General features: G+C 34.1%; 1 protein-coding gene across 1 annotated transcript in view; it reads left to right on the top strand.

The window, feature by feature from the left end:
• LOC121379643 overlaps positions 1-13554 on the top strand; it is a 145878-nt gene that overhangs the window by 123050 nt on the left and 9274 nt on the right. The window contains exons 62-68 of the mRNA XM_041508290.1: positions 1990-2151; positions 2719-2880; positions 3893-4054; positions 5829-6116; positions 6884-7000; positions 9134-9233; positions 11131-11341. Coding sequence (XP_041364224.1) covers positions 1990-2151; positions 2719-2880; positions 3893-4054; positions 5829-6116; positions 6884-7000; positions 9134-9233; positions 11131-11341 — 1202 coding nt within the window. The remainder of the gene's footprint in view (positions 1-1989; positions 2152-2718; positions 2881-3892; positions 4055-5828; positions 6117-6883; positions 7001-9133; positions 9234-11130; positions 11342-13554) is intronic.

The following is a 13554-nucleotide window of genomic DNA, read 5'->3' as shown; positions in this document are numbered from 1 at the left end:
ACAGCTCCATACACTGTTTTGAAAATATCTTTAAATCAATGTTTATTCATTCATATACCTTTGTCCGAAAGAAAGACTGAAATGTTTTATTTAACAACATACTCAACACATTTTATTTACAGTTATATGGCATCAGACATATGATTAAGGACCACACAGATATTGAGAGAGGAAACCTGCTGTCGCCACTTCATGGGCTACTCTTGTTTAGAAGGAAGGGTTCTTTTATATGCACAGTCCCACAGACAGGGTAGTACATACCACAGCCTTTGATATACCAGTCGTGGTGCACTGGCTGGAACAAAAAAAATAGCCCTATGGGCTCATCAATGGGGATAGATCCCAGATCAACCGCGCATCGAGCGAGCGCTTTACCACTGGGCTACATCCCGCCCACACCTTTGTCCAAAACAGCAGATTTTTTCACCCCCTTGATGATTAATATATAAATTCACCTGTAAAATAAAAAGATTTTTTCACCCTCTTGATGATTAATATATAAATTCACCTGTAAAATAAAAGGATTTTTTCTTAATTAAATCACTAGCTATATATAATAGTGTCTAATGTGGTAACTGTCACATTTCATCTAAAGAATAAGAGAAGAAACCTGTTATTACCACACATCTTCTCTTATTATGAACCATAGACAAGGTAGCACCCATCACAGAACACTGATGAAATACATTTTCATATTTATACAGAAATGTGTTTTGTTTTGTCCTTTTAAAAATGCTAAGAAATGTTTTGTTTTAGCTACCTCTAACATTTGATCATGTGAATGTATTTATCTGTATAGGGATTGTACCAGAAAAAGCAATTATATTGGATTTTTTTGTTTAATGTTCAGTTAAGTAAATTAAATTTACATAATCAGTGAGTTACAATTTGTTTAATGTTCAGTTAAGTAAATTAAATTTACATAATCAGTGAGTTACAATTTGTTTAATGTTTAGTTAAGTAAATTAAATTCACATAATCAGTGAGTTACAATTTGTTTACTGATGTGCGGCACCTCAAGTGTTTAAAAATCAGTTTAAAATAACAATATAAAATACATGCATTTTGGAACGAAGGAAATGTTTTATTTAATGGTGTACTCAACACATTTTATTTACGGTTATATGGCGTCGGACATGGTTAAAGACCACACAGATATTGAGAGATGAAACCTGCTGTCGCCACTTCATGAGCTACTCTTTTCGATTAGCAGCTAGGGATCTTTTATATGCACCATCCCACAGACAGGGTAACACATACCAGTTGTGGTGCCCTCGCTGGAACGAGAAATAGTCCAATGGCCCCAACGACAGGGATCGATCCTGCATTTTGAAAAACATTAATACAATTCTGGTGATCCTCAAGTTTAAGACATTTAAGTATAGAATATAACGAGTCACCAGATAGCTGATTGGCAGTTTGTGTGAAGTTGAAGATGTGTAACTGGCACGTGAACAAACAACAGCATGCATGAAAAATTGTGCCCTATTGTAAAATGCTAAAAAAAACAAAAAACCATCCACAACAAAAAAGAACAAAAACATCTTTTATTTTGTTTGTGTGTATATGTTTATATATACATACAGTAAGGTGTGTTGATTATGTCTGTCCGTGCATCTCTGAATACAGGTCTGTAGATATGTATATATTTTGCCATTTATATGTATGTATATAAAAATATATATACTATATTATTTAAAAACTAAAATATTGTGAAACAGTGAGCTCAAGACATCTCAACCCTGTTCTGGGGTCAAAAAAAAACAAAACAAAATTAAATTGCTAAAACAAATTATGATAAGTGAAATTATTAAGTTTGTCTTTAAGTGGTCATAAGGTATTATTATTATTATTATTAAATATTATTATTATTATTATTATCAGTTTTCTCTTGATATTCCAGCTTATTGAGACTAGGGATAATGTAAAAACAAAAAACCTGTAAGATACACACACCACTATGAGTTTCTATGACCTGTTCTACTTCAGTGGACTGTCCTGTGGGGTCGTTCTACAACAACGCTACTGGTTCCTGTGAGCTGTGTGGAGAGGGCATGCACAGCAGTTTGGAACGGCAGACACGTTGCCAGGTTTGTCCTCGGGGAAAGACAACTGGAGCTCCAGGAGCAGTGAACCAAACTGACTGCTATGGTAATAATTTTTCCAGTTTTCATTCTGTTACATTTCTTTTCATCCTTATATCAGAAGAGATCTTTATTTTACTCAAGGCCATCAACCGGTAGGATTGTATATCCCTTTGTTATCCATCCAGTTATGGAAGAAACATATTAACATTGGCACACCTTTAGCAATCAAGTTATTTTCGTGCTTATATCCAATTAAGGTTCAAGCACTATGTCCTGGGCACACACCTCAACTATCTGGGCTGTCTGTCCAAGACAGTGGGTTAGTTGTTAGTTGGTTAGAGGTTAGTGAGAAAGAAGAGGGTGTAGTGGCCTTACATATCTACCCATTGAGTCGGTTAAAACTTGCTTTGGGAGCCGATACCGGGCTGCGAACCCTGTACCTACCAGCCATATGTACGATGGCTTAACCACGACACCACCGAGGCTGGTCATGAACAACAATCTGATTAAAATGCATGATGCAAGAAGACACACACTGTCATATACACACACATGCACAGGAATAAATGCATCTGCGACAAATAATAATTTAGGAACTAATCACAGATGTTTGCTTACATTGTGTTTTCAGACAACTGCACTGTGGGTTATTATTACAACACAGCAGCTGGTGAGTGTAGACCGTGTTTAAAGGGAGACTACCAGGATGAAGCGGGTCAGCTGCGCTGCAAGTCATGTCCGGTTGGTACGACCACCGAGAACGAGGGAGCAGACTCAGTGAGGCTGTGTGCAAGTAAGTCATTCATGTCGGATGGTTTAAGAATTGTCTGTTTTTTTTGTTTTTTACCTTTATCGGGGTATGAAAAAAGCTAAGTTTGTTTTGTTTAATGACACCACTAGAGCACATTGATTTATTAATTATTAGCTATTGGATGTCAAACATTTGGTAATTCTGACATAGTCTTAGAAAGGAAACTCGCTACATTTTTCTATTAGTAGCAAAGGAAACCCGCTGCATTTTTCAATTAGTTTTTATATGCACCATCCCACAGACAGGATAGCACATACCACAGCCTTTGATATACCTTTCATGGTGCACTGAATAGAATGAGAAATAGTCCAACGGGGATCGATCTTAGGCGGACAGTGCATCAAGCAAGCGCTTTAACACTGGGCTACGTCCCACCTTTGGGGTATGAAGAAACAAAATCATCCGCAGACTGTGTGAATTGCCAAAGCCGTTCACACATAAGTTTGTAGATGATTTGATGTTTGGTTCATATCCCGGTGAACATAAAAGAAATAATAGACAATTCCTATAATTAAATTTGAAACATACTTAACAACAACACTAAAAGTTCATATTTTATTTTGAATTATTTTTTAGGCTCTTAGTATATAACACTCAATAAGAGTACCCATATAAAGTGACATCATCACATGTGATGTTCTCGGACAACATTGTTTTTACTTCATCAAAAACATGAACAAACTCGTGTTGCTATGTCTGGACCATTAGGATCGTTTTAAATTGTAATGAATGTAACCAAAATTTAATTATTCATCATTAGTAGTAATGGTTATTTTTCTGTGGTGGGTCCTTTATCATCAAAACTATTTTTGTGGAGTAGGAATGTCAAGATGTTTAATATACACTGAATATAACTGATTCAATTGACATGATAATTTACTGATTGGTTAAAAAACATTTTGTTTGTGACTATATATTGTTATTTCAGCACTGGAAGTCTTTTTCTGAAAGGTTAAAATAATAATGAAAACAATAATACTTTTGAACTTTTTAGACTTATGTCAACTGGGAGAAGAACTTGGGGCCTCTGGTGAATGTGTTCCATGTGCAGTAGGGTCATACAAGGACAACCTTGACCTTCTGTTCTGCTTGCCATGCAACTATGGCTGGACGACTGCAGATGAAGGGGCAACATCTAAGGAGGAGTGTACAGTTGGCAAGTTATTTTCATAACATTAGACTGTGTGTTCAGACAATCAGAGTAAATCAACATGTTCATTGTTTATCTCTCACACTTACGCTGAAACATGAACATTAGACTGTGTGTTCAGACAATCGGAGTAAATCAACATGTTCATTGTTTATCTCTCACACTTAAGATGAAACATGAACATTAGACTGTGTGTTCAGACAATCAGAGTAAATCAACATGTTCATTGTTTATCTCTCACACTTACGCTGAAACATGAACATTAGACTGTGTTCAGACAATCAGAGTAAATCAACATGTTCATTGTTTATCTCTCACACTTACACTAAAACATGAACATTAGACTGTGTGTTTAGACAATCAGAGTAAATCAACATGTCCATTGTTTATCTCTCACACTTACGATGAAACATGAACATTAGACTGTGTGTTCAGACAATCAGAGTAAATCAACATGTTCATTGTTTATCTCTCACACTTACGCTGAAACATGAACATTAGATGGTGTGTTCAGACAATCAGAGTAAATCAACATGTTCATTGTTTATCTCTCACACTTACGCTGAAACATGAACATTAGACTGTGTCAAACAATCAGAATAAATCAACATGTTCATTGTTTATCTCTCACACTTACACTGAAACATGAACATTAGACTGTGTGTTCAGACAATCAGAGTAAATCAACATGTTCATTGTTTATCTCTCACACTTACACTGAAACATGAACATTAGACTGTGTGTTCAGACAATCGGAGTAAATCAACATGTTCATTGTTTATCTCTCACACTTACACTGAAACATGAACATTAGACTGTGTTCAAACAATCGGAGTTAATCAACATGTTCATTGTTTATCTCTCACACTTATGCTGAAACATGAACATTAGACTGTGTTCAGACAATCAGAGTAAATCAACATGTTCATTGTTTATCTCTCACACTTACACTGAAACATGAACATTAGACTGTGTTCAGACAATCGGAGTAAATCAACATGTTCATTGTTTATCTCTCACACTTACACTGAAACATGAACATTAGACTGTGTTCAAACAATCGGAGTTAATCAACATGTTCATTGTTTATCTCTCACACTTATGCTGAAACATGAACATTAGACTGTGTTCAGAAATCAGAGTAAATCAACATGTTCATTGTTTATCTCTCACACTTACACTGAAACATGAACATTAGACTGTGTGTTCAGACAAAACCAGACTAAATTAAGAACATTAAAGGACTGCATGGTCAGAAAATCAGACTAAATTAATCAGCATGGTCATTGTTTTATCTCTCACACTAACGCCTCCTTTCATAAAGTTTATATCATCATGTATTCTTGTATTATTACCCATATGGGCTCAAATATACGGGGTAATATTTGTTTGATCTGTGCACAGTGTGCAGATTGCTTCTATTTAGAGAATAACCAACTCACTACGAGGAATTACAGACTATCTGTCCCTCGTGAATTAATGTTGTAAAACCCTCACCAGAAGCTCTGGTTTACAACATTAATTCACTCGGGACAGATAATCTGTAATTCCTTATAGCTCGTTAGTTATTCTCTAAATAATCAATTGTATTACTTCTCATCCATTTCTTATTGCTTTTGACTTTTGTTGAATTATGGAAGTTTTTTGGCATTTTACAAATTGGAGATATGTATGGAGTCATCCATATCTAATCTTCCTTTAAAAACAATTCTGCATATCTATGTAGGTTGGAAATGGCAGTCCAGTTCTATATTTTCTAATGTCTTTTTTTTTTAAACAGCTCATTGTGCACGGGGGCAATTCCCTGCAGCAGACAACACTTGTGAGCTGTGTCCAGTCGGAACCTACAACCCTTTCCCTGGACAAACCAAGTGCACACCGTGTGGCCCGGGCAGAACTACACCAATAAAGGGAGCCATCTCAGAAAGTCAGTGTATCAACGGTCCCGTCAGTGAGTGCGACTTTGAGATTGACAACTGCCATGACAACGCTACCTGTCATGACCTTGAAGATGGCTTCTACTGTGTCTGTAATTTTGGATTTAATGGAACAGGAGTGATTTGTAAAGGTATTTAATAGTGATTAGTTTTCTTTAGATTATGAGATTTTAAAAAATAACAAGGCAATAATATATAAAATTATACTTTAATATTTTAGTATTGTACAAAAATGCACCATTGACAAACTACCAGTTTCGCAAAAGGTCTTAAGCCTAGTTTTGCATATAAACATAAATTTACAACTGAAAAACATTTCTAAAAATAACAGGCAATACAAATAATATAGTTTAGAATATATATAAATAATTTTCCTTTCATAATTACCATGAATGATCTTGCATTATCAAGACTAACTCGACCACTCAGATTCATCAGTTTCCAAATTTAAAAACTGACAAGTTTTATTTTAATTTTTGCCAAAATAACTTCTTGTAATGATAGATATTTTATTAAAAATATCTGAAGGCTTTTGCACTTTTTGAAGTTTAAACAATAATTTGGCAAACGTTTCTGCTATCTAGAGCCAGCCCTAATGATATTTGTCTGTGCGGAATAGATGCTAGACACATGTAAAGATATAACATGTTTTTTATGCTAACTGTAAACATAAACTTCTGTTTTGTGAAATTGGCTCCTGAAGAGAAAGGAGACTGGCAAGATGGAACAGAGCAGATGGATAAGCATGACATTAGGCTTTGTTGAGTAACTTAAGAGAACGTTCATTTCTTTTTGTACATAACCTGACCTCTGACCTTTTGCACTTTTTCCCCTGGTCCCATGGACTGGTCCAAACATGGTTGAGTTACTATGTAAATGTTCATTTTGTTTATTTCAGACAACTGTGAGGACTTTGATTGTGTTCATGGCGATTGTACCTACAACAACCTAGGCAGTGCGATGTGCATCTGTTATGATGGGTACATGGGAGATAACTGTGACCAACCGTCGGATAGTAAGTCACATGGATGTTCTCTTATTCTCTGAAGTAATATTTTTTTAAGGCTGACAGTAATTTTTACTACATGTTTTTTTATTGATATACATACGTATGTCTAGTTTTTGCATTGATATAGAATGGAAGGTGTCTGCTTCCATTAACCTATAGATACCACAGCACAGATTAGTTGTGCCCACTGACACCACTTGATGACTGCAGACTTCTTATTGAATAGAATTGCTTCAAAACTCAAACTGATATATTAACAAGTTTTCTTTAATTGATGATTGACAAAAATACCATGATGTTTGTCAGCAGCCTTTGTGATACAGTGGCGTAGGAAGATGCCAAAACGGGGAGGGGGCACACACACATATAAATAATATATACAAACCATTGCTGCTGCCCCACCCCCACTTCCAATGCCAGTGTGGTACATGTGATTATGTCCAGTTTAAGTTTATTCAGTAATGTGGACTTAAAAAATCATGTATACAGATGTGCTTTGAAAATCTAACGTCATTATCTAACATATAACAAACTGATATCAGAATATATTCTAAACATGCAATATTGATTTACTGTAGTATGTTTTTGTAATCTGAAAATATCACATGATTACAGAATGAGCCAAAATTTACAAATTCACACATAAACCTGCTTTAGTAGTCTAAAATCATGCCATAAAATCAGCACCTTGCACTTTTATTAAATGGATGAAACAGTATGTCATTAAAATAATTTCCAGAGGGCGGGACCTAGCCCAATGGTAAAGCACTCTCTTGATGCATGGTCAGTCTGAGTCAATCCATGTCGGTGGGCCCAGTGAGCTATCTCTCATTCCAGCCAGTGCACCACGACTTGTATATCAAAAGCTGTGGGATGGTGCATATAAAAGATCCCTTGCTACTAATGAAAAAATGTAGCAGGTTTCCTCTTTAAGACTTACATGTCAAAATTACCAAATGTTTCACATCCAATAGCCAATTATTAATAAATCAGTGTGTTATTTAAGGGGAGCTATCACTCTCACTCCCCATCACTCCCCTAAGATTAGTTCAAGGAGAGTGATTTTAGCTCCCCATAGCATGCGAATTATATCATATCAATATGGTAATATCTTAAATTGCTCCCCATAATCTTAAGTTGGAGGTGCTCAAGTGTTAATAATCTTTGGGTAAAACTATATATCAGGGCTTCTAGAATTTTTATCAAATTCACTAGTGATTTAAAAATTTTACTACCCACAATTAAAAATTCACTAGCCCTACTTTTATTTAAGTTAATACAATTTAACTAAATAATAGTAATAATCAGATATGTCACCTAAAAACACTAACATTGGGGTGTTGGTGTGGAGGCAGGATATTCATATTTACAAAATAGACTTAACTGCAACATTTGATAAATGTTTTTCACTAGCCGTTGGGCATGGCAATAGTAGTTATTTACTAGCCCAACATTAAATATCACTAGCCATGGGAGTGGGGCTACCATAATCTAGAAGTCCTGTGTATATTGTAAAGTAATTATATAAGTACTGTTTAAGGGGGGATGGCAGATACATTATTTCACATATTTAATGTAAGTAATGGCAAATTATTTTATTTTATTGGTCTAAAACAAATGATCAATGATCTGAGTAGCCTTTATGTGGATTCTATTGTAAAGTTTTTTCCAGTCCAACCAGTGCCCAACAACTGGTATGTTAAAAGGTGTGCTATGTGTTATCCTGTCTGTAGGAAAATGCATATAACAAATCTCTTGCTGCTAATGGAAAAATATTTCCGTTGAAGATTACATGCTAGAATTAACAAATGTTTAACATCTAGTAGCCGGTGATTAAGAAATCAGTGTGTTCTAGTGGTGGTGTTAAACAAAACGGTGAACAACGACTATTTTTCTGTTGTAAAATATTACTTCTGCATTCAATCTTTTTGCGGCTGTCATATGAGTAATGTGGATGTGGCGATGAAGTTTGCCGTGTACAATATTACAAATGACATGATTAAATTGATTATGGTTCATATATGCTCTCTATGGCATGAAACCTGGGAGCTTGGGCTGCTAGATAGAGAAATGAAATATAAAATGAGAACTATAGTGTTTGACGACAGTTATTTTGCAAAGTGTGCTCATATTTTTCAGGTCTGTCTTCCAGTTTGTCAGATGTAGCTGTTGGTGGAATATCTGGAGCGGCTGTAGCATTAGTGATCATAGTCCTAGCTGTTGCAGCATACGTTTACAGGTAAATTACCCATTGCTTTCTGGTATAAGATGTAGTGATTTGACTCCCATTTAGTCCCCCGACTCCTGAAGCATTGCTTTATAGTACAACATGATTTTACTCCCATTTAATTAACCATCTCTTGAGGCATTGCTTTATAGTACAACATGTGATTTTACTACATTTAATCAACCATCTCTTGAGGCACTGGTTTATAGTACAACATGTGATTTAACTACATTTAGTCCCCCGAGTCCTGAGGCATTGCTTTATAGTACAACATGATTTTACTCCATTTAATTAACCATCTCTTGAGGCATTGCTTTATAGTACAACATGTGATTTTACTACATTTAATCAACCATCTCTTGAGGCACTGGTTTATAGTACAACATGTGATTTAACTACATTTAGTCCCCCGAGTCCTGAGGCATTGCTTTATAGTACAACATGATTTTACTCCATTTAATTAACCATCTCTTGATTGCTTTATAGTACAACATGTGATTTTACTACATTTAATCAACCATCTCTTGAGGCATTTATAGTACAACATGTGATTTAACTACATTTAGTCCCCCGAGTCCTGAGGCATTGCTTTATAGTACAACATGATTTTACTCCATTTAATTAACCATCTCTTGAGGCATTGCTTTATAGTACAACATGTGATTTTACTACATTTAATCAACCATCTCTTGAGGTACTGGTTTATAGTACAACATGTGATTTAACTACATTTAGTCCCCCGAGTCCTGAGGCATTGCTTTATAGTACAACATGTGATTTTACTACATTTAATCAACCATCTCTTGAGGCACTGGTTTATAGTACAACATGTGATTTAACTACATTTAGTCCCCCGAGTCCTGAGGCATTGCTTTATAGTACAACATGATTTTACTCCCATTTAATTAACCATCTCTTGAGGCATTGCTTTATAGTACAACATGTGATTTTACTACATTTAATCAACCATCTCTTGAGGCACTGGTTTATAGTACAACATGTGATTTAACTACATTTAGTCCCCCGAGTCCTGAGGCATTGCTTTATAGTACAACATGATTTTACTCCATTTAATTAACCATCTCTTGAGGCATTGCTTTATAGTACAACATGTGATTTTACTACATTTAATCAACCATCTCTTGAGGCACTGGTTTATAGTACAACATGTGATTTAACTACATTTAGTCCCCCGAGTCCTGAGGCATTGCTTTATAGTACAACATGATTTTACTCCATTTAATTAACCATCTCTTGAGGCATTGCTTTATAGTACAACATGTGATTTTACTACATTTAATCAACCATCTCTTGAGGCACTGGTTTATAGTACAACATGTGATTTAACTACATTTAGTCCCCCGAGTCCTGAGGCATTGCTTTATAGTACAACATGATTTTACTACATTTAATCAATTGATTCTTGAGGCGTTGCTTTCTAGTTTAACATGTCACAATTTTACTACATTTAATCCCTCAACTCCTGAGGCATTGCTTTGTGGTATAACATTTAATGATTTTACTACATTTAGGCCATTGACATTGATTTCCAGAATAGCATTTAGTGATGTTACTACATTTAATCCATGGACACCTGAGGCAATGGTTGCTGGTATTAATGGCACTTCGTGATTTTACTACATTTAATCCAACAATCTGCATTGGTTCCCCTATAACATTTAATGATTTCACTACATTTAATCCACCAACTCCTTCTGCATTGGTTTCCCCTATAACATTTAATGATTTCACTACATTTAATCCACCAACTCCTTCTACATTGGTTTCCCCTATAACATTTAATGATTTCGCTACATTTAATCCACCAACTCCTGCATTGGTTTCCCCTATAACATTTAATGATTTTGCTACATTTACTACATTGAATTGTTTGTTAAATCTTTTACAGGAGATTGAAAGGTGGTAAAGATTTTCAGAGCTCGTACCGAATCCACCGAGACAGTTACCAAGCTCCTGCATTTGCGTATCAGAACAATGCCTACGACAGCATGGATATTCAGAGTTCAGTTCTGATTAACCGCCTGTACGACCACGACTCGAACTCTTCTTCCTCCGACATCCCGCCGTGGACCAAGAGTGTGTTCAGCTCTCCAGCAGAGGTAGATGACAATACATACCTGTGAATCCACCTGCCTTGCCTCTACTTACCTGTTTTTTTCACTGGACCTACCTGTGCACGTTTACCTGTTAATGACCTCACCTAACCACATTACCTACCTTTGTAGTAGTGCACACCTGTTCATGAACTTAGCAGTTTTTGTTTTGCACGGTTTCTGTTGCATTGACTAATATTGTTTGTTGTGTTTATACAGTTGGAGCAATATTCTTTTAAATTGGTTCTGCAATTCTGTGTGTGTATGGGGGTTTCACAGTATTTCATATTTGTGTTTCATGGTGTGTATTTTTTCAGCTGATTTCTGCCTAAAACAAATCTTGTCTGACCTGTTTTGTTGATTTTAGTTTGCAATCCCATAATGCTTTTTGGTACTTTGTATTGACAGTAGTGCATAATGCAACGCTTTGGATAATAAAATCAAAATGTTTACTATACTTTTTTTCACAAAGCATGTTATGCACCTTGTCATTGCACGTGTGTTATGAAGTTAAAATCTATCTGTCATTTTACCTGAAATTCATTTTGACAATAAATTTTAAATATTGCCTTATTAAATTTGGTTCCTTATTGGTTACTCTAAACATTTCTATACATTTTATTTTATTTTTTTTTGGGGGGGGGTTGTTTTTTTATGTTGTTTTGATACTGGTATTTTAAAAATATTTTTAAAAACATATGCATGACATATTTGAAACTTTAGAAGAATTAATTTGTGTTTTTTAACCACAGTATTGCATCAAACTGCTGATAATTTTCTTTCTAGATTGCTTTAGATCAGCTTTTTATAGATTTGTCCATGTTTGTATTAATTGGTTACTTGTTTTCGATTAGATAGGAAGCACCTAACAAACTTTAATATAGAATTAATAAATAGGTTTTGTTTTCATTGCTAGCATTTTAAAGATATAGGTGTTACTATCAATGAAAAACTGATAATTTATTGTTTATTTTTATTTGATGAGATATTCAAACAGATGTAAATAAGCATATATAGTTGTGTACTGAAGTTTAATAATTACAAGTAGAAGTATGCATAATAAAAATATATATAGTTCCTCCTTGTTAATACTGTTAGTTGTTTCAAATAAGAATTGTTTGTCATTTTTTGTGAATTTATTGATGTATAACTGGCACAAATTGCTACGTGATTTTATGCTAAATTTGTGGCTGTTATATATCCATAAATTCACAAAAAAATAACAAACAATTACAAACAATACAACTTATTTCATTTTGATGTAATGACATAATTTTCTAAGGTTTATCGAAGGATAACATTCAGTCTTCTGATTGACAATGTCATCGAAGTAGTGAGTTTGTGATTAGAAATTTTAACCAGATGTTCTTACTGTAAAGTATTATTTCAAATGTATAAAAATAGCTAAAATATTTATCTTATTGAGTGAAACTACACAACTAGTACAAAAAACCAAAAAAAAAACCAATGATACATTTTGAAGAGATCAATATTTCTTAACATATCCAGAAAACCAGTACAGATTTCTGAAGACACCAATATTAATAATAATATAGTAATACACAATGTAGGCCTACTACTAATAATATAGTAATATAATCAAAATGTAGACAGCAATGCTACAGATACTGTTGTAATATGAAGGTGAAAGAGAGTTTACGGTTGCAATAAACATTTAATATTAAAATCTGTTTACCCGGTGTACAATCAGTACTCAATATTTTGCATTTTATAATCGTCAGGTTCTAATCTTGTTAAGTAATTAGATGTCACATAATTTATTTTAATACATTTTATAAAACACTTGCATATATATATATATATATATAGATATAGATATATATATATGATAATAAATAGGTTACTAGTTATTATCAAATGTAAGTCCAGAGTGAAATAATGTTTACTTGGCACAAGCTTTAGCGAGTGACAAATAAAAATTATTTCATATATGACATAATTTGTATAATAACAGGTACCAAATTTGTATTTTATTTATTACCTCAGTTATTTTTTCCTCGAAAAGTCTTTTATTTGCGATATTCATACATGTATATGTATATAGAAATGATGTGAACCATTTTCTATCCTGAGTGAAGCTTTCTATTTTATTCATGTTCACCGATAATTTTCAAATACTAAAGTTCCATTTACTCTTATCAAAAAAATCATTAAAACAATTGTAATAAAATAATATTTTATTTAAAAATGTAACAGTG

This window comes from Gigantopelta aegis, chromosome 8 (genome assembly GCF_016097555.1).
Source record: "Gigantopelta aegis isolate Gae_Host chromosome 8, Gae_host_genome, whole genome shotgun sequence".
Taxonomy (NCBI): Eukaryota; Metazoa; Mollusca; class Gastropoda; order Neomphalida; family Peltospiridae; genus Gigantopelta; species Gigantopelta aegis.
This window is presented reverse-complemented; position numbering and strand designations above follow the sequence as displayed.